This window comes from Nipponia nippon, unplaced genomic scaffold (genome assembly GCF_047370975.1).
Source record: "Nipponia nippon isolate SJK-2023a ecotype South Korea unplaced genomic scaffold, ASM4737097v1 scaffold_4, whole genome shotgun sequence".
NCBI classification, from domain to species: domain Eukaryota; kingdom Metazoa; phylum Chordata; class Aves; order Pelecaniformes; family Threskiornithidae; genus Nipponia; species Nipponia nippon.
The window spans coordinates 44,513,894-44,536,246 of NW_028262358.1; the positions used below are offsets into that span (position 1 = coordinate 44,513,894).

Genomic DNA, 22,353 nt, shown 5'->3' on the forward strand with positions numbered 1-22,353 from the left:
GCTTCATCTTGCTTTGTAATTTAAAGGACTGAAGTGGTTTGCTTCTTGAGCAGGCAGAATAGCTCCTTCACAGTCAGGAGTTAGCTTGAGCTTTCCAGACCCTGATGTGCTGGTTATTAATGGGACCCATGCTGACAAGCTGAAAAGCCTGCCCGTGTTACCTGCCACAGAGGCTTCAGAAATAAGCCCCCCTTCTCCCTCTTTCTTGCTTTCTCTCTGCTGGGAGTTAAGGCCCCAGGAAAAGCATCTTGTGTGGCAATATCTTTAAAGAAGAGGGATAATGAGCGAATTATTTTCTGTTACCCCTGAGAGCATTGTTGTATAAAAAGTCATTTTTTTGTGAAATTTTCCGCACGTTAACAGATCCAGTGAGGAAAAAGTCTTCCTTTTGCTTTATGATCTGTAAGTTTTCCATGTGAAAATTCTTCCATGTTGCAAGAATTTTCTTCTTTCTGAAGAATGAGAGATCCAACTGGCTTATACAGGACACACTGGGATGGCTTCTAGTGGCTTCAGAATCTGTCTAGCTTAGTCGCTAGGCTTTCCATTCAGAAATCTGGGGCAAATTGAAAAGAACAGCTTTGACAAGGTGAGAAATAAGGTCAGCTTGGCATTTCATTCCAACAGTGATGTCCTGGTGATCCTTTAGAATGACCTGCACTCAAATAAAGTTGCGTCTGCATTACGGAAGTTACACAATAATGAATAAATGCCACATAAAATAAAATCAACCTGGAAATGCACAGACTTATGAGCCTTGCTAGAATGATGAAAACCTGTTTAGAGCTTTCTGGCCTGTCAAGTGTCAGTCACGGCAGCAGGTATTCTCCTTGTTTGCAGCAGGGTGGAGGAGAACCTTCCATGCATTCTGCAAATACCCAGCCTGCTTTGAGTCGCTCGTTATGCATTGAAGTCCCAATCTATTTTGACTAGCATCAAAAAAGCAATGCATCTCCCAAAAAGTTAATGTGCTTAAGTTAATTTACTTAAGAGAAATCACCTGGCTCTCAATTAATAGGGAGTTACTTGTACATGTCTATTAGGTTTGGGTTGTCTTTTCAGGAATAGATCCAGTATGGTTCTTGGGCATCAATGTGCAAAACTGCAACCCAAATATACTTGTTTAACTGCCAGAAAACCCTGAGAGTACCTAGTATCACTAAATACTCCTGATTTTGACTTGATGGTTCATTAGGAGGCTTGAGATATACTTCTGAACATGCCCAGAGCTTTCAGAATAAATCACTTGTCTCTTACCTTATCCTGACTAGAACCCAGAAACCCAAAGGTTTTGAGCTGAGAGCTGTTTTTTGCAGCATCCCCAGTATGTGATCAGGATTGAGTTCACAAAATACTGCTTTGATTTCCTTCTTTTTAAAATCCTTGATGGAGAAGGTGGTGTTGCCCATTTCATTTAACAAGGGTCCAACTGTTCAACATTTACCAGGAAAGTAGAGGCTATGGGAGGTTTGCTCTTGATTCCTCCTGCTTTGGGGGTAAGGAAGTTCTTATAGGGTGGGGAATCGTGTTCCAGTTCCTACTCATGACCTTGTTCCTGTGTTTTTTAGTGGTTGTTGGATAAAATACAGAACCATGCAACTGTTCATGATCTGGAGCCCAGTACTGTGTTGCGTATCACGGGAGTGCCCATCTACTCAAGTGATCTAAAAATTAACGTGTCTGTGACCTTTCTAGGATCTAACCCCCAGAATAGGCTGTGTTATCAAGAGATCAAAATTGCTGTCCAAGCAAAACCATCTTTCTAATTCTGTAAAGTATCTTAAAAAACCAAAACCAAAACAAACTTCAAAATGCGAACAACCTCAAGTCTCTTAAGTTCAGATATATATCCACAGACTGGAGTGTTTTTTTAACTTCAAGGGATGCCAACACATTACCTCCATCTTTTCTTCTCATATAATTATATTTTCTTTTCTTACACAGAAAACTGTGTAGTTTTCTGGGGAGTTAAAAGAGGAACATTATCTTTTTGGAGATACAGCAGCAAGCACTTTAATTCTCAAAGATTGGACTTCTTGATTTTCTGTGTGGTTACTTACTATTTAGAGCTCTCAGCTTAATTTCACTCTCTGGAATATAATAAGGGAGAATAAAATACAGACTGTATGCATTTTACAAAACATAGATGCAACACACAGTTTCTTTTAATCTGATGAAGTAATTACTGTATAGAATAGACGACCTTCCGATCAAGAACAATGATAAGAACTTCAAACATTTCACATCTATGGGCGTTTCTATCCAGAATTTTGGCATTGTGTGTAATGAAATTAGGAGAATAATTATAAACTCTGTCATCAAGTGAAATTTATAGTAATAAAAAAACTGGAGTGGGTTCAAGATGTTTTTTTCAAATACAGTAATGTATTAATGGAAGTGCCAGGATATTTCCAAAACGGAAATTTTATTTTAAGAGCTATATAAAAATATCCTTTCTAGATTCTTGTTTTTTAATAGTCAATACTACTGTTTTTTGTACAGAGTTCTTTCTTTATTACAGATTACAAGTGTGTGATAATGATAAGGGAAAAATATGAAGTTGCACATGGGTCCAATAAATGCGATTATTAAAAGAACATAGGATTAATATCAGAAATCAATAAGATATGTATATTTAGATATACATAGCCATCTAAAATATATCTGGTACAGCTGTTTGTATTTAAGAGCTTCATAACTTAATGCTTTATGACTTTGACTTGATTAGGTTTTTCTCTCTGCCTTTCTTACAGCTGTGATATTATTCTGATAACAGTTGCTGGGATGAAACTCCTCCGCTCCTCATTCTGTAATCCTATTAATCAGTTTGTTACTTTGAGCTTTACTGTAATCTTCTTCCGATTTGACTACAGAGACATTTCAGAAAATTTCTTGCTGGATTTCTTCATGATGTCCATCGTGTTTCATAAGGCAAGTTTTATAGCTCCTGTCATTTCTTTGGAAAATATATTTCATAGCTTTATTTATCTTCTCAGTGTCACTGTGCTGGTCAATATGTGGTAGGATTTTCTGGAAGTAATGAATGCATATATAGACACAGATTATTGGTACTACAGAGGAAAAAAATCTCTAAGCTGAAAACAAGATTCCAGTTAAATGCCATCGGGTTTTGTGCAATGTTTTGCCTTTATTTTTTGTGCACATGTTGCTACAGAAAGTTCCGAATTGTTGTTTTCAAGAGGAGAATCCTCAATGAGTTTGAAGGAGCCTCTTGGGTCATTAGTGCAGGGCTGCCCTCCAGATCAATCGCCTGGTGTTTTTATCTAGGTTTCCTTTGAATGCCTGTAGTGTTTGACTCAACAACTTCCTTTGGGAAATTATTCCATTATCTAATCATCCTCATGATAATAAATGTTTTCCTAATGTCAGCCTTAACATTTTTCTTTTCCTGTTTTCAGTCTGTTATCCTTGTGGTGCTGCCCTTAACCTTAACCTCAGAGCTCCTTCCTCTCTTTTTCATTGTTAACTCTTGGAGTGTGCTCTACTTGAATTTACTTTAGAAAAACATTTGGGATTGTGGCAGTTTTCAGTATTTGTTGCATTACTATGCTCGCTAAAGTAAGGGGTGCATTTCTATCTCCAGAGAAGATTGTCAGTGATGTGCATCAGTGGACATCCCATGTCTGGATAATGGCTTATTTAGTCCTAAAACTCATTCTCCAAAAACCTCTTTACAGGATCAGAAAATTAGCACCCCAGAATTGCAAGTCTCACTATTCATTAATTCTTCTGAAAATGTTGACCTTTTGAGTGTATCACAAAATACTGGTGTGGATTATTGCATGGTTTTGGAAGAGAGAGACGTAAAGGCTTTTCAATGTTGTTTTTTGGGAGTTGCTTGGGTAGTTTGAAGCTACTATTTACAGTAGAAAGACCAGTGATAGCAATTCGAATGAGATAATGAAGGATGCATACCAAATTAAGCAGAGATATTTGCTAAAATAACTACTACTCTACTAGGCTGAAAGCTTGTACTACAGACATGTTTTGAAAATGTAGTTTTAACATTGATCTGCCATCTTCTTTATATCTGATAATATCTGAAATTTTGCAGGTCATTAGTTCATCAAGGGGACTTATCCTTGTTCCATTTTAAAAAATTGAAATTAAATGGTTGAGTTATTTATATTACAAAAGCACATGCACAGTTACACAATGATCATTAAAGCCAATCTGAAAAATAGCATTGCAGATGATAGCAATTAAAGTGCTATTAATTTCGAATCATAAAGGGCATACGTTTTCTTTACCCTGATTAAGGTCTGAGCTTTTATTAGCTCAATATTGTGGAACTTCAGTAAAGGATATGGTCACTTGAGGATAAAGACTCCGTGGATGATGTGTGTTTATTCCATGTTGTAGGCCCTAAGCAAGCTGCATCCACCTCTGTTCCTAAAAGCTTTATGGGTCTTCACAGATTCTGTCCATCTGTAGTTCAGTCATTTTTATGTTTGCAGCTATTTGTAAAAAGAAAAACAAAAATGAAATAGTTTCTATTACCATCACCTCTGGCCTTGCAGAACTTAGTCATGGCTAATTTCTGCTTACGTATTGAAAGTGTCAACTTACCACCATCTGCATTAGGGAACACTAGAAGTGCTGTGCCTTAGTCATAGTGATGGTAATTTTTAAGCATGGTTACCCCACAAAAAATATTTGCATGCTCTCAAAGCACTGTGGTAGTAAGCATTTATTTTCTTCTGCCAGGCACTGGGGAAGAAGGCATCTAAATTCAACAGACATTCACAACTCCACTAGTGACTCTTGAAGCAGATTATGTTGAATAAAACTTTGCTAATAATGCCGGGTAGAATATTTCTGAATATCTCACTGATTGTGCTTCCCTCATTTTCTCCATTGTGCTGTTGATTTAATGTAATTTAGTCAAATCAGAAGCTTCAAATGAGCATATTGCTCCCTGAACAAGTTGAGGCATGGAAGTCCAAATAGCTGCTTACAGGTTTTTATCTCTGTTTGCAAATAGCCAAGCCACCCACACTGGGGTAACACAGAGAACAAGAGAGTCTATTCAGTTCTATTCCTGAGGATTTTTTTAATCAACTTGGATTTTTTTGTCTTTTTAACATTGTAGGACTTATTAATGCAACACGGTTAATTCAATTCATTTTTAAGAATCATTAGCTGTTTACATTTTGACAAGTTGCGGAATGTGAAAACAATGATAAAAGTTGATTAGGTATATGCGGAGTGTGCTGTTTTGTCTTTCAAATTGCCATGGCAAGGGACCAAGATAAACATTTAGGAAAGGCTTTCTTATTTTTAAGAATGATTGCAGCTTTCAATTCAACTGGAACAGGACTTAGCCATCTTTCTTATGCTAAGACTTTCCATGTAGCCAGCCCAGTTTGTCCCCTTGGCTACAGCCTGGGATTCTTCTGTCCAAAACTCCCGTTGTCTATATTCTTTAAATCAGAGTTGAGTGGCCTTTTAAAATTATATGATTGCTCATTCAAAAATTGTGGGTGTAATGCTTTACAGGAAGTCAAACCGGATCATCAAGACAGTCTTCTTGGTCTACATGACTCTGTGTAAACTTTTCAAATGAGCCAGTTGTTCTCCCTGGACTTTTTAGGAGATGGTGTCAGTGCAAAGGTTAATAAGAATGTTCATGTTCGTTGAAAATGGAAACCCGCAAATAATATATTCTTCATAGGCACAGCAAAGGTGAAATATAGAACAGGATTTAGGAGATTTCTTCCTAGACTCCTAACAGTAGGAAAAACTCTAAGACTTCTTCTGTAACAGGGTAAAAAATGTGGGAATATTAAGCAGTTTAGCGGTATGGAAAGAATAAACTGTTTGGGAATGATGAAAAGATGGACCTTTCTTCCACCCTTCTGATGTCTACTGACATAATATTTAACTGAGCAAAACCCAACTTACGTGAGACATACAAGAGAGGGAGAGCATGTGGGTGGTTAAGTGCATGTCATAGCTCATCTAGTCCATCTTTCTTCAGTGCGATTAAAAAAAAAAAAAGGGAATGCGCTCAGCTATGGGCATCCTCTAAATCTTGCTGGTGGAGAGGGCTCATAGTGTCTCCCTGAACTGCTTTGGAACCCCAAGTGGTGCTGATGTTGAGCTGAAGGAGCAAAGACAGAAAAAAAAAAAACTTGCTAGTGCGAATGTGGATGCTTCTGGCTGTAGTACACTCTTGGCTACCACAAAAAAAAAAAAAACTGGTGTTTTTTTCTTTTTTTTGCCAGTCTGTTCACTATCGAGAGCAACCAGCAGCATGTTGGAAATTCCTGTATGCCAGAATGTGGTAAAAAAAGTTCTTTTACCAGCAACTCTTTCAACTGAGAAGTGATACCTGGCTTTGGAATATGCATTTTTGCCAAATCTGTGTAGCTTCTTTTAAGCCCTAAAGAAAGAGCCACCCCTAGCTTACGCACTCATCTACTATGTAGATTCTGATGGGAATGGTAAGACCCATTGTTATTAACCCCCTAATGTATAGGACTACAACTTCTTATCTCTTTCAGTGTCTTGTATGTTACTGGCAGGCAGTTTAATGGCCTCTTAATTTGTGTGTGTGGATGAACTAATTAGCAATACTAAAATATGAAATTGCCTTATATTTTCTTATAGTCAAGTCCTCTGAGGGTTCTGAATTTGTCTTCATGCATAAGGCAAAATAATCAAAGAACCAGAGCTTGTTAAATTTACCTTCATTAACACTGAATTCATTTGCCTAAGTACTCTTACCCCTGCTGAGCTCACTTAAGAATACAATTTCCCTCTCTGATATTTTTTTCTTCTTTCCCAGAATACATTTTCCAGCTAATAAGGAATCTGCATTTTTTTTATTTTTTTATAAGAATGTTTCTCTTTTTCTGCATACTTCTTTCTGCCATAGTATCCAATGTCACACAGTTACGAAAGATGATCTTTATGTCAAAGTAACTCCAGCTAAGATAGCCAGTTTGTAACAACCTGCCAGACCTGTGCTGATGAGGCTTAACTTTCAACATCTACACCACAATCCCTTGGACGGGAAAGAAATTATGCATGTCATCTTATTTTCCTTCATTTTATGAGAAAGTGCTGCCAAGTGCATTGACCTTCTTGGTGCTTTGTTGAAGTCAAGTAATTAACCTATTGGATCTTTTTATTGCCTTTGTGGCAATAAAACTCTTGGTTGGCATGTCCCATTGATTGATTTAGGTGCTACTTACAAGTCAAAAGCCTTACTCTTTTTCCTGTCCCTTTTTGATTTTTCATCCTTCTCTAAATCTGATGTTTCACTTCAAAGCTTCTGGCACTAAGTCATTAATTCATATTTTAATCCATTTCTTGCCATTCGTGCATACTGAAATCCAATGTCTTAATCAGCTGCACCCTCTTGGCTCACAGCTGTTTCCTCAACTTTTGATATCTAGCGTATAAACCCTGTTAAGACACTTTCTGTTGAGTAAAATACCCAAGGCTACATCTGATATTTGACAGGTTAATCCCAGTGGTATTTTCCATAGACTCCTTAACTCTCTTGAGCACTGTGCAGTTCATGTTTCCTTTTAATATTGGAGAAATGGTTTAATTGATTTTTTCATTCAGCCTTCCATCACTGACCTCTTTGTTAGACTTCATTCCTGACACTATTCCCAAATTGCATTTTCTCTCTTTTGTGTCTTTTTCCTTTAGAATGGGACAAAGGCACTCAGGGGTGCAGGGAGATGTACACCCGCTCCCTGGGTTCAGTCTGGCTCACTATGCACTGAGGACTATATCATGCACTTTCATACTGATAGAGACGTGTTCTGTATCTGTTGATGCAGGCACTGAAGGAGAAATCTTGAGTATCTGGTGCTTCAGCACACAACTTACTCTGTGCATTTTTTATGTCCACTTTTAGTAAAGGAAATTTCTGGGAAGATACGGTCTTGGCAGGAGCAATGCCTATGAAGGCTTCCCTAAAGAGGCTGGACCAGCGCAGCTCCCAGCTGATTTATTTTGCTTGCCTGCCCCTCTGCAAATTAAACTGATTAGCTCTGATCTTGTCCTTTTTGCCCACCTCAGGAGATACGGGAGATGGTTTCTTGCAGTACCACAGGCTCCTTCCCTGGGCTCTTGCTGTCAGCTAACAGTGTTGGAAGAAGCAGCCTCTGCCATGAGCAGATCCAGGGTTGTTAGGTTTTATCATCGTCTTATTGTCATAATCCTCATCATACTTACTTCTGCCTGATGGTTAACGTTGAACTTCAAATGTAAGGCTTCTGAGGCTTGTTACTGAAACTGTTTAAAACATGCCTGTTTTGTTCACTGTCGATGTTAAGTGCTGAACACCGTGTTTCAGGAACGTATTCCTCCGAGGTTTGATATCAGAGCCTTGGACTTATTGTATTTTGATCCTCTTATATATGTTGTGTTAGACAATTATCTTGAAATCCTACAATAGAAAGGCTTCAAATGTCTGTAAGCAGATGCAAATAAAGACAGCCTGGAAAGTATTTGTTGTAGATTCAAACATAGTGCTGTTCAAATACACCAGTAGAATGCCACAATGACTTAAGACATAAGCATTAGAAAGCTTTGATATTTCCAGTAAATCTTGTTTTGTAGGATTTCATAGGTGAAGTTTGTTTTAAATGGCATTAAATAAAAAAACAAAGTCAGTCAATGATTTGCAAAGCCAAGAACTAGAATAAAATTATTCCACCTAAGTTTAATTTCATATCCATAAACACATACATACTCACAACTTTTCCCTCTTAATGTATCTTAATTTTTATTGACATATAAAAAAAAAAAAAGAAATTACCAGTGGGTATTAGAAGTTATTTCCAAGACTTGGAGCTATGAATTGACCAGAATTAGCTTAACATGAAAAACTAAATACCCACCTAGCATCTAAAAATCTAAGTTCAAATCTGTCTCAAGTTCTTAGGATTTAAACAGGAATATAAAGAAATACCTGTTCAAAGCAGAAAATAATTGCTTTCTGCATTTAACTTTTTTAATCTCTCAATTCTGTGTTGCACATAGAGCATATAGCCATATGTATATGACAGTTATTTTTGTTTAAAACCAATTTGTATATATACTTACTTTAAAACACAGCAAAATTCAAGCTTAGCAAGAAAATGTTAATGTTTATGCATTATTTAGTCCCAGTATTGCCAAGGAGTCTGCCCACACAGAATCCCAACAGATGCTAAACAGATAGAAAGGCTGCCAAAAGCTGAAAGCATTGCATAGTCTCCATCTCACATTCAGTGTCATTTAAATTCAGATGTTTATCTCTGCCTAGTTTATTGAAATCTACCAAACTAAGAAAAGGAGATCACATTTTACTGATGTTTCAGACTCCCCAAATCTTTTTTTATGTATGTTAAGTAATTTCCATTAACTTCTAGTTTGTAATGTTACTTAAATTTGGTTAAGTAAGAATAACGAGATTTAAAAGAAATCCTGAAAAGATAAGTCTTTGCCTTTGCTTTGTTTATAGATATATAGAATACTAGCTTATGTGCCAGAGGTCTGTAGAGGCTTCAGAACTCATAGAGGACTTAAGATGATTAAGATGATAAAATGTGTGTGTCCACCTAAAATAAATCTGAAAGAAAGATACATGTTCTGCACTTTCACTTGACAGTAGTGGGAATGTGCTGGTTTAAATTCACTGAATATACTGATAATTTAAACTCTTTATCAAAGACTTAAAAACTGTTTACTGCGCAAGACTAACATGAGTAACGATATCTAGGAATATTAGAACTTTGTCCCCTAAATAATATATCATTTTCTACTTAGTGAACTGTAGAAAACATTGAAGATCTAAGAAGGCTTAATAAAAATATTCTTTTATAAATCATCTTAAACTGGGATGGAGAAGTCTTAATGAAAAATTAATCTTTTATACATGTTTAAGAAAATAGTTATGAAGAGAGGGTTAAAACTCAGCACAGATTTTTTTTTTTTTTTTTTTTTACACTTTCACTTTAGATGGGAAGGTTCCCCCTTTGTATCTAGCACTGTTAAAACATATACCTCACACCCTTAGGAGCAAGTTATTACCCTCATTCAAACAAAACTTTACTGAGGATAAATTGCGTATTTCACAGAATCACAGAAGGGCTGAGGTGTCCTATCAGGTCCCATGGAAGTGTTTTTGTCTAGTCTGTTTAAATGCACCCTTAATTAATCTTTCACTACTTAGGGTGTCTTCATTTCTCCGTGCTTTCCTACAGGTCTGAGGGGCCTGCAATTCCTGAAGTCTTACCAGTAAAGACGAAAGCAAAGAAGGCATTGAGTACCTTGACCTTCTCCGTGTCCTTTGTCACCAGGTCCCCTAACCCATTCATCAGTGGGTCCGGGTCCGTGTTTTCCCCAGTCTGTCTTTTGCTGCTGATATACCTGTAGAAGTCTGTCCTGTTGCCTTTCACCGTCCTCGCCAGATTCAACTCCAGATGGGCTTTGTCTTTCCTAACCCTTTCTAATCCTAATTGTTTCTGACAATTTAAAAAATATGTTGAAGGTTTTCCTCTTAAGCTAGTGTCTTATGATTATTGAAGACTGAAACGCAGTTAGTTGTAGTTGATATAAGAGAATGACTGTTTCTGAGGATCAGCTTCCTCCCATTTATGAAAGCAATTTTTAGCAACTTCAGTTTCTTTCTGTGAGAAAAGCAATAGCGCTTTGTGAATCCCTGGAGCTCCTCTGCCAGATACAGGAGAAAGTACGTAGTAAATTGGGTAAAACTGATAAGGAGCAATATTTAGCAAAATATTTAGCAAAACAAAAAAGAGAAGATGTAAAGCTAAGTCTCCCCTTCCTGAATGTCTATATTGTAGTCGCTAGGTGACATCACCTCGAACAAGTGTAGTTAGATATGTAAAATGCTGATGGCACGTTACCCTTAAGGTGTTTTGAAGAATGTGCCCTGGAAGTGGTAATTTAGGAGGTAATAGAGGCACTTGATAACTCTTAATGAAAGCAGTAGCTTGAAAATCACACATTTCCAGGCCTTTAGGTGCAGTGTCATAAGGCTCTCAAAAACTGAGAGGTTCGGTAGAGCTTCTTCTTATGTTCATGTTCTTGCAAATGGAAATGAGATCCATTGCCTGTCTTGTAGAAACATTAGCCGAGAGGCAAGCGTTGAAAGAAATAACAGCAAGTTCAAGCAGTGGTGAATGTAGAAGTAGTGGGACTTGTTAGAAGCAACAGGGAACTTGGGCTCCATGGCCTTGTTTTGCAAGGATGTGTAAATATTAAAGAATGATTAAAATGGTGTAATGGAACAAGAAGCCAGAAGGGTCTCCTCCTGGATTTGGTTTCTGAGCAAATGCAAAACGTGAATTCTATTTCAGATTTGAAAACCTTTTGATGAACCCTGAGCTTTGAGCACAGCTGGGGTGATTTATGGCTTTGTGATTTCAATCTGTAACTTTGCTGGGTTGTGCTGCAGTTTTGAATTTTTGAGGTTTCAGATGTGAGTCATTAGCTTTTTCAGCCCTTCACTTAAATCTTTTAGCAGATACAATTTTTCTCCCAGCTGTTCATTCAGACATTTCAGATAAATAAAAATTAAGCAAAACAAAGCAACCCCACAGCCTGCTAAACGGGGTTCAAATAAATGAAAGTCAGTTCTAGTTTCAGTTCAGGTTTACTTGCCTACTTTACCTAATGTTGTAGTTTTCAAGTCACATATAGCATTTTTGAGAGAAAACGAAGTTGACAAGATCTGAATTTCTGAAACTAAGTAGGGGTAACCAGGCTGTGCCTTGAAGAGATCAGAACAGCTTGTTTTTATCAGGGCTTTGCTGGTTTTAAATAGTATGCCTGTGCAAAGTTAACATAATCTGTATTTTGCATATTGCTCCTAATTTGAGTCATGCCAAAGCACAGAAAGCATGTGAAGCACTGCTTGCATCTCAACTGGAAGGTTTATCAGTTATAACTGGAGTTAGCATGACACAGCAGCTGCTTCTACGATCGTTTGGTAGCACAAAAACCAAAACACATTAATGCCATCAGTCATTCTCACCACCCTCCCAATTAATTTGCAATTATTTTCAATAATTCATAGAGAGGCTCAATGAAACATCTTATAAGTGCATTGCTGATGTGGATACAGATGGCCAAGTGTTACTTTGGGGGTGGCAACTTAAGGACAGATGAAATGAGTTAGCCGGTGAAGGTACATGCTCTCTGACTGTCAACATACTAGTAAATGAAGAGTGCCTATGACCATGCTCTGTCCCGGAGGCCAGCTGTCAGGAGGAAGCTTGTGTCCGTGCTAATAAACTCTCCCGGTCTGTACGCAGGGTAGAGGTACAGAACTGCCACCTGGAAATGGACCATGGAGGGTTTTCAGTTGAAAGGACGCCTGTGGATTGCTTGGAACTGTGCTAGCTGGGCCAGACCAAAACCTTCCCAGGGACCTTTCTAACAATTTAACAACATACACAATACCAGTGCCTGGGAACGTTCTCTGGAAGCATTTCGTATACAAGTATTGATATAGCCTCAATGTCTTTCAGGATGTTGGCAATGTCTTGTTTTTCATTAACTCAATTAAAAAAATTACTATAGGAAATTCAACATATATTTGCTATGTGAGCATGAAATATTGCGTATACTCCTGTTTCACTGTCAACTTGTGTGTGTGTTGAGCACTAATGTCTATTGATGGCCAAAGCTTTCCTGACATTTTGTCAGGAACCTACTCTGCAATATGAATCTGATGGCCCAATGCAGACGAGACATAAGATCTGCTTTGGCCTGATGCCAAAGAGAGCTGGCAAGAAAAAGATGTATTCTAGGGAATTAGTACACATCATTCTTGAATCAGAAACTGCTAGTTACAGCACCAAGCATATTTTACAGGAAGCAAAAGTAAATTCAGTGTGTTTTTCAGTTTGTACCATACAAGAATAAAAAGTCATATTAATGCAACGTTTTTATGGTAGGATGGTTTGATCTTGAAAGTGCAGCTACAATTCATGGTTAATGCCAAGCATATGCTGACATAGCGATGGCTCCTCCCATTGATTCAACAAGTGAAAAATGTTGCATTCTTGAGAAATAAGTCTGATTTCCATGTGCAGAGCGACACGTGTCGCACATTGGGCTTCCTCTGTTCACTATACCCACTTTCTCCTGGAGTCTCTTCTCCTGTAACCATCTAACTGGTGGTGTGATACATGCAGCGAATATCAGAACCTATTTTCCCACTTTCTAATTAAAGCAGACGTACTTTTGAAGAAAGGTAATCTGGGAGCTACCTCAGTACGGTGGCTAAAAACATACCTCATTGCAAGTTTGAATTTCAAATGAAGAATATACTTTTGTGCCTTATTAAAGTAAGACCTTAATGCCCATGAAAGCTAATAATACAAAATAATTTTTCTCACATTCATTCCGGGGTTCTAAAAAGTGTCACTTTCAGATATTACTATTGAAACTATCTCAGTGCCTAAAAAGTCACCATGTTTTTCTTTTTTCTTTTTTTTTTTTTTCCAGCTGTGGGACCTACTGCAGAAGTTGCAGTTCATCATGACATACATTGCTCCCTGGCAGATTGCCTGGGGATCATCGTTCCATGTTTTTGCTCAGCTCTTTGCAATACCTCATATCCTTTATAAATTTGTTTTTCTTTATTCTTAAATTCCTCTTCATGTATGTAATTTATTTACAGTGTTTGAACAAGGCACGAAAGTCCTAGGTAACTTATTTTAAAATGTGACAATGTTTGGAGCATCTCCTGAGAAATAGTTTTCTCTCTTTCTTGGCTGCATGGGAGCTGAAACTGGGAAACTGAACTCTGACTCAAACTGGTCTGTTTATGCTTGCTCACTTCCCACCAAGCCACATTCTGCAGATCACGTACGTCCACTGTCCTCCACGCTGACTTTTGATGCATCCAGAAAGAAACGTTGTGACTAACATATTAGCTCCAACTTGGGTGGACTTTTATATATGCAGAAGCTAGTTTCGTAAAGTGCTGGGCTTATGGCTGACTGAGCTCTAAAATATTAGTTACTTTCTCAGTTGCTTCTAGTTGGTATCTCAGATGCAAATTCATTTCAGTGAGCCGATCTCTGGTGCAACTGTCCTGATTTTTTTTTTTTTTTTCATTTCAGAAGCAGCTGGATTTTAACATTTTAATGTGCATTTTTCATTGTGGTGCTGAGAAGAATTCTCCTTTTTAACATTTCCACTCTGTTTTATGAGTAACAATACATGTTCATCAACACCAAAGCAGTTCTTTGGAAAAGAGTCTGTTTCAGTGCCTGTTCCAGGGCTGTGAACATTGGTTTTGTGGATGTGGAGAGTAAGACAGAGTTCAATGCCCCCCAAATGTCGGTGGGGTTAAAAAATGTATGTTGGATTTTTGTAATAAAATTTTTTTAGCTTGAAGTCTAATTCAGTGAGAAACTTTATTTAATACAGGAAAAAGATGAAGAATGAAATAAACCACTTTAACTAAACAAATTTAACTTTATTGACATCTAAAGCATTTTCAGAGACTAACGTTTCGTTTCTTCCTTCCCTCCCAACCAAAGTTGTGGTAGAAGAGCAGACAAAGTGGTTTTAGTTCAGACCTACTGAAGAGTTTACTTTGTACTGTTTATTAGATATATGCACTTAAGTCTTTGTCCCTTTCATCCCACAGTGTTTTTCCCGCCCCCCTTGAGTGATTTTTTTTCCCTCTGCTCTTTGCTGTGGTATATTGAATCATATGCAGCATTGACTAACTATGCTTATGTTTCTAGATAGGAAGTATAAATGAGAGCCTTGGACAGAGGGAATTGCAGACAGAATAACTCCCGGAGGGAAGGCTTTAGATTGTCTATTTGTGAAAGGAAAGCATTATAAAAATAGTAGTCTGAGCACTTCGAGTGGTTTGTAGCAAATTAATACAGAATTCCACAACAAAAAATTATTTTCATCTCTGTTGTAGGTATGAATTGCAGGAGAAGTGTATATAAGGTTATTTAGTAACACATTTAAGAACTGAGATGATATTTCAACAGGTTTCCCTTTGGTCACAAATATTTTGTGTAGTAATAACTTTACTCTTGGTAAAAGTACCAATTAAGCTTTGTAAAATGGCAAGCGGTTAATTAAGCAGGATTTAATTTATTTACACAGTTATTACTAACGTGATCTATACTAGTTTTCTATTATTTATATGTATAATATCCTTTGTAGATGCAAATCTGTCTTTTAAGGCAATGTTGCAATTAAGATACTGGTTAAATGACCAAGTTACTATTCCCACATCAACAATAACTTTGCCTTTTTGCATGGTATTTTTATTTGTTGTTGCCATCACCCTGCAAACAGTACTGATGAATGCATGTTGCAGTTTGCAGAGTCACTAAGCCTGCCATTTCTTTGCAGAGTTTAATTATTTGTGGTTCTTAATCGCCTAAATCACTTCTGCAAACGGGACATAAATTTTTAAATTTCAAAGTGCCTCTGTGAGCTTTTGCCATAGAGCTCAGCAATATGAGAAGTTCTGCATGCTTTAATGCATTTGATTCTGGCGTGCAGAGCACGAAGGGCAACGCGCCTGGAGTTTTACCTGGTGGAGGTTGTGGAGCCATTGGAGGTCTTTTAGACGAACGTCTGTCAGGAGTCATGTAGGTTTAGCTGATCCTTCTTTGTCGCTGCTAGATGGTCTAGGTGACCCCTCAAAGTCCCTCCTAATCCTGAAAGATGAGGAATGGGAATGGGCTTCTGGCTTTAGGAGAGATCTGCAGCTTCGCTTCCCAGTCCTTAAATGAGTAAGAAAAGGTTATGTGTTTAAAATTATCAGCGCACTGAGAAAGTCAGCGTAGTTTGTAGTCAAGGGAGAATTTTACGTAATAAATCAATGGTGAGATTCGGAAGGAAAGGATTTGTAGTTCAGATTATCCTGTTTGTGAGAGTTTCTGCTTTGGCTGTTTCAGGGTTACAGCTCTAACAGCAGAAAAGGAAGCCCTGTGTTGCTCAGTTCTCCCATCTTCTAAGTGATCATGTGCTTGGAAGTGGCGAAACATTTTTTCGCCCACAGAAATTGCAATTAGAAATGTGGGTTTTGGGAAACAGAGGATTTGCACTGGCCTTGCTGCATAGTTTTGTGTTAAAAGAAGGGGATGGAAGACACTGAAAATGTCAGTCTTTCAGTTACTTGTTTTGAAACTGATTGGAATTTAAACAGATTTTTGAATTACAAGAATTAATCCTCAAAATAGAATGTTTTATTTCATGTTGAAGGGTTTCTAGTGATTTCTTCTTCTCAAAATTTGACTTCGGCCATATTAAAAGGAAAATCCATTTTTCACAAAGAAACAAGTTCTGCTTCTACACTGTATACCCTAACAAAGATGGTACACAGGAAAACTGGATTGGGACATAGAATAAAAGTTTTTTGCACTTCTTTTTTATTTTCTAGTTAAACATAATTAAAACATCGGTATAAAAAAAATTACCTAATAAAAGGAAATCAGGTAACATCAAATAAAAAAACCCTGATGACAGATAATTGCCCACTGTACACATCAGCTGTGTATGTAAGGGAGTTGAGTGCTGTTACTTGCAGTCATGACATGCTTACATATATGAAACACTATTAAAATCAGTCTTAGCAGGTCAAATGGGAAATGTCTTCTAACGTACATGTAGTAGAGCATTATGTCTTTTAGCAAAAATAAAACTGTTGCTACTGATTATGTCTTACACACAAACAGTTCACAGTGGAGTCCTAAATGTCTTAACTCATGATGATGGCAATTTTTAAATTAATCATGACATTAGAGCTCTCCTTAGAAAACTTGATTTGCTGTCCTTATCTGTCCTCCTTGTTCTCTTTTTGTCTCTTCAGTTCCCATGCCTCCTTCCCGTATCTGACACTTGTAAATGCTTGTTCGTCTTTCACAGCCAGTGCTGGTTGTGACTACAGTGTAATGTGACAGTTTAACTTTTTTGGTGCACTTGCTTCCTGCTCTGTCCTCTCTGTTGCTTTTTGAACTTTAGACTCTTGAGGGCAGCTCATTTTGCAAGCTCACTAATGCACAAAGACACCGTTCCAGACCACTCTCTTTTAATAAGTTTGAGGAATATGAGAGATATCTTTTGGCAAATATTTGTTTTTAGATTTTGCAGATTGCTTTGAAAGCATGGCTAGCTAGCCTTTTTATGGAAATACTGTACCACGAATGATGCTACATGTGTTAAAATGGTTTTTTGTGAAGTCTCAAAGTCTGTGGGACACACGTACAGGATATTACTACAAGAGGGTAAGCTAAAAGGCTGTGGTTATTGGGTGATTTGACCTGAATTTTAGTTTGAGATGCACTTAAGTGTTGTACTTTGATAGTCGCTCCTTAGTCTATGACTTCTTTACTTAGCACCTTCCTCCCAAGAGTGGTATTAGGAAGGACAACTATTCTCTTATACCAACTTGGAAACTTTTTTCTTCAGATTTCATGGACGTGGTATGAATTAATGAAGAATTAAAGCCTAACATTTAATTTTCTTGGGTTTTTAATCATGTTCTTTTCAACTTGCATGTTTTTCAGTATCCTTGTCCATCTCCTAACTTGCTTTCCAGCAATCTGGAATATGAATTTACATTTAAAGTAAGCTATGGATTCAGGCATTCATTGTGATGTGTTTGTGCGATATTACCTATTCCCCTGTCCTCACCTTCTCATTTCATATGTATTTCAAAAAGTATGAAGTGCTGAGCATTTTTTACCTTTCAGTCAGCATGGAATATGAAATTGTCAGTAAAAATTAACATGAAAGCATGATTTTAAGCCAGCAGGATGGATTAATAGGGGTATAGTTGTTTCTGCACGTACTAGGTCATTCCAAAATAAGCAGAAACTCACAGAATGAAATACTGGACACATTGGGAGCAAGAGTCCAGTGCAGAGAACCGAGAATTTCCAAGAAAATGAGTTTTGGGGCATTTTTGTGTTTAAACTCTGATTGTCAGACTCTGGAAAGGCACTTTGTGTTATAGAAGGTACACTACACTGCACACTGCACTACACTAAGGTAGCTGGAAAAGGGTGCTTACTGCTCTGCCTACGCTCAGCATCTGTCCTCGGGCAGAGATTAGACAGGGTCACCCCGCTAATAGCGTACTCCGTTCAGACATGTCGCCTTCATTACAACTGTGTCGCATTGAAGAGCCACTGATTACATGCTGGTAATTGGCAATTTGGCACCACCTGCCTCCCTTTCCTTTCCTTACCACCTCTTTGGTAAAATAAATAACAAGAAAAAAGCAAAAATAAATAGTTCAAAGAGCTGCCTCAACAATGGTTTAAAAGTATGAAGAAATCATTTGTGTTACCTTAACTTGCAATTTTCAGACTCTGCTATGCTTTTTTTCCAAACTCTGGCCACCTCAGTCTTTTCTACACCACTGAGTCCATTTCTTGGTAGTGTCATCTTTATCGCATCATACGCAAGACCGATCAAGTTCTGGGAGAAAAACTACAAGTAAGACTATTCAAAAATTTTCTACATTTTTTTATTTGTAAAGGTTTTGCTCTCATTAGATGCATTTCTGGAGGTATTTTTCTTTCTGAAGATAATCCTTAAATTGTTGTAGGGCATGGGAGGTTAATCTTTGAATCTTGATTCTGGAGTTTTACTATTTCATGGTTATTTGGTTATTTCTGAAAGTGTATTTAAACAATTGTCAGTACGTTACAGACGAGGTGTCTTGTTGCATTTGTTGTACAGACATACAGGAACGAAGCTGTGAAAAAAAAAATCAGTAAAACTCCCTGTTGTCAGCCTTTTTTTGTCTTGCTAGCTAGTGTTAGCAACTGTGAAGCCTTTGGCACTCAAAGTCAGGCTGCATTAATATATTTTATACTAGCCTGATTAAATGTTACCGTTTGGGATGTGGCAGGTAACTCTCATAGTGAAGTGATGATGGGTGTGCATTGTTATTACTTGCTACATCTGATCTTGGAGTTTGACTTAAGAATTGGTTGGGTTTGTCAGATTTTATCTGCCATTCATCATTTGACAAGGACGTAAATGCAGAATATCGAAAAGATTGAATAAAGAGCTTCTGCTCCTTCTACCCAGCAGGATTTGAAAGCTTTTGGTAACTGGGATCTAGTGGGCTCCCAGCAAGAGTACTGGAGACAGGGAAATGCTTACCTTTCCTGATGGAGGTAGTTTTTGCAAGGGATGAATGAGCAGTCTGCAACTTTAGGAGCTGGATTCAGTGACTAAGGGGGGTTCCTTTGAGTCCTGCCATCTGGGCAGTGTGTGAGCTCTTCACCACCTACTAACATGTAACCATGCTCAGAGTAATTTACTGCAGCTGCAGAACAGCAGTTTGAGGCACAAAGTGAAAATCATATTGTCCAAATTAGGACTTGGCCAGACCAGTGAGAAGTGCTATACACTTACCACACTTCTTGTATCAGTGCCACTGATGTATCTGAGCACCTCAAAAGAACTGAAAACTAGAAATTACAGTGATTGATTTTATCTTTTAGAAGAAAGCATCTGATTAGTTCGAAGATTTTAATTTTTGTTTCAATTTGACTTGTGTCAGTGAGTGAATATGTACTCATCGATAAAGAAATGAGTCAAACACAGCCAAGTCATATAAAGAGGCTTTGTATTTGCTTCTGAGATTTGTGGAAACCTTTTGGGGGGGTAGCTGTGTTTTGTGCACTGGGACCAGATCTTAACAAAATTTTTTCTCTCACATCTTTTTCTGGGTCAACAGGTTCATTATTCCATAGGAGTGAAGTTGAGGGGAGTCGTGGAAAGGCAGGAAGCTACCACTAATCCCACAGAGAGCATTACATTTTTGGACAGAAACTTTGAGCCGTATTAGGTAGGAAGTGGAGAATTGAATATTTGCAGCATTTTACTTCAACCAGACCATTTTGAAGGCATGTGGCTTCTTTTCTAAGTATGGGTTAGAGAATCAAACTCAGCTGTAGGCACATCACTTCCATATAGCTAGGGTTAGTGTAGTATCTGTAGATTGTTGTAGATGGAGATAGCGGGACCATTTTCATTTGGTTTTGGTTTGTCAGAGGCTTTTGGGATGAGGTCAACAGAAGGTATTCAAAGGAAATGTCAAATGATGGTGCTTGATGGGTGATACTTAAATAAGGGGGTCTTGTTTTCATCAATACTGACCATCTGTGACTCCCGCTAAGGGAAGTAAAGAAGTTGGTGCTAATGATTTTTTTAAAACAAAACTAATTATTTTACCCATAAACTGTAAAACCCCGAGTGCAAAAAACTAACCCTTTTAATACTTTAAACCACCGCTACTTTTCCTTTCAAAATAAGCAGTAACTACAACTTTGTCTTCAACATGGATGCTTAAGTTAGGCTCTTTGTGAAAAATTCATGCTTTGTTGTTTGTTAGAAATTCTAGTTTATCTTTTATGATCTTCTCTCTTAATACATCAAAACCACAACCTTCCCCCTCAAAAATCTTTCAGAAGTAGAAAACAGCCTTGTAGAAGATTCAGATAGTCATCAAAGTGAAATAAATGTTTGCCTGAACCTGTGGCACCCCACAATATGCACATGTAATGGCTCCTCCTAAATTTATATTCATTTTGTCTCTAGCACTTCTGATTCTCCTTTACCTCGCTTGTATTTCAGTATTTCATTGCTAACTTGAAGAACTGAGCAGAGCAAGCGAGCATTGGACTGAAAAACTCCTTGGTCGTTAAAGGGACACAGTCAAAAGACAAAAAAAGGCAAGGGAAGGAAGAAATTTTGTACTAAGAATAGGGACGTTTTCTACAAAATACTTAAAATAATTGAATGAAGTGAGACAGGTCTTGCCTTACTGCTTTAAATCTTGACCCTTCAACTTTTTAGAATTCAAAGGGACAGCAGGATTGCTTTCTCTCAGAGCTGTGGAGTTAAATAGGATTGGGAACCTAAGCTGGAGTGAAAGTTGTTCTGGCTCCTGCACTGACCAGTCTTTGGGCTGCAGTGCCCTGTGGCCAGATGTGTACTTAGTTTCCAGGTGCTGGAAGACAAAACAGAACAAACAGATGGGGAAGCTGGTGTACAGATTGCTTTTTTGGAGTGCGTTGACAGTTACTTTTGCTAAGTTCAGCTCAGGGTATTCATGGAAAGTCACAGGTTCACTACAGGGCAGTCTGAGATACGCTCGTACAAAGCAGAAGCTCTAGCAGATTTTTTTGGCCGTTTCCATACTCATTGCCTGTTGACAGGAACTTTTGCCCAGGGGAGAACTACCTTCAGTGTGCCTTATTGCATGGTTCAACCCCAGCCGGCAACTAAGCACCACGCAGCCAGCTGGGGGGATGGGGGAGAGAATCGGAAGAGTAAAAGTGAGAAAACTCATGGGTTGAGATAAGGACAGTTGAATAGGTAAAGCAAAAGCTCTGCACACAAGCAAAGCAAACCAAGGAATTCATTCACCACTTCCCATCGGCAGGCAGGTGTTTGCCATGGGGCTTGCTTGCCTTACTATATATTAATCTAGTGCTCGTTAGTGGCTGCTTTTTGTTTTTGCTGCTTGCTGTACTGCTTATCATCTTACTCTGCTGTGCCTGGGATATAGCGTGCTTTCTTTTTTTGTTTTGGCTGCTTTGCATACTCATTTTCAAACACTTCCTTGCTGTATTGATGACTACATTAAATTATCATATTTGTATTAGCTATGCAAAAATTCATTTACATTTATATGAAGTTACAGAGGTAGTTAATTCCATGGTTATTTTTTTTTATACTTTAACCTCTTAATTGGGCTAATCGAAAACAATTTTGACAGGCAGTCTAGATATCAAAATATCATGGTTTTGTTTTTCTTCCAAGCATAAATTAAGTTGCTTTCTTAGAGTGTCATTTCTGTTCATCAGTATATGCACACTGCACTGCTGTCAAGCAAGTCATTTTTATTTTGTTTCACTTAAGGAAAACTTATTTTTGCATCTCATTTGGGCCAACAGTGTGAAATTAGATGAGGGAAAAAACATCCGGTTCATTTTCTGTGAAGTGAATCCAAAGTTGAAGCTTTGGACATCAGCAAGTAGACAGTACCGTGTTTATTAATAGAGCTGGGCTATTAGGCCAGTAGCCTGAGTAGTGAGCAACTGCTCCATCTGTCTTTGAAGTGCTGCTTTGGTTGTCTTCATCTGGTTTTTTGAGTGCACACATATGCATCTTGCATTTCCAGTGTTTCTTTTAGTCCCATTTTTTCTGCTGGCTAAAGAGGAGTTTGATTCCTCAGATTTCTGACTGGGCATCTGCCACTCCAGATGATGTGAGCTGGAGCTGAAAGTCTTGGAGAATTGAGATGATGGCTTGTTTGTTTTTTCAAGGAGATGGAGGAACTCA

At 37.9% G+C, this 22,353-nt stretch overlaps 1 protein-coding gene across 2 annotated transcripts in view; it reads left to right on the plus strand.

Annotated features, from left to right (window-relative positions):
- PCNX2 (pecanex 2) overlaps window positions 1-22,353 on the plus strand; it is a 165,017-nt gene that overhangs the window by 87,219 nt on the left and 55,445 nt on the right. For both annotated transcript variants that reach the window (XM_087775005.1, XM_087775006.1), the window contains 3 exons: window positions 2,754-2,931; window positions 13,507-13,615; window positions 18,357-18,486. In XM_087775005.1, the coding sequence (XP_087631131.1) occupies window positions 2,754-2,931; window positions 13,507-13,615; window positions 18,357-18,486 (417 nt within the window). The remainder of the gene's footprint in view (window positions 1-2,753; window positions 2,932-13,506; window positions 13,616-18,356; window positions 18,487-22,353) is intronic.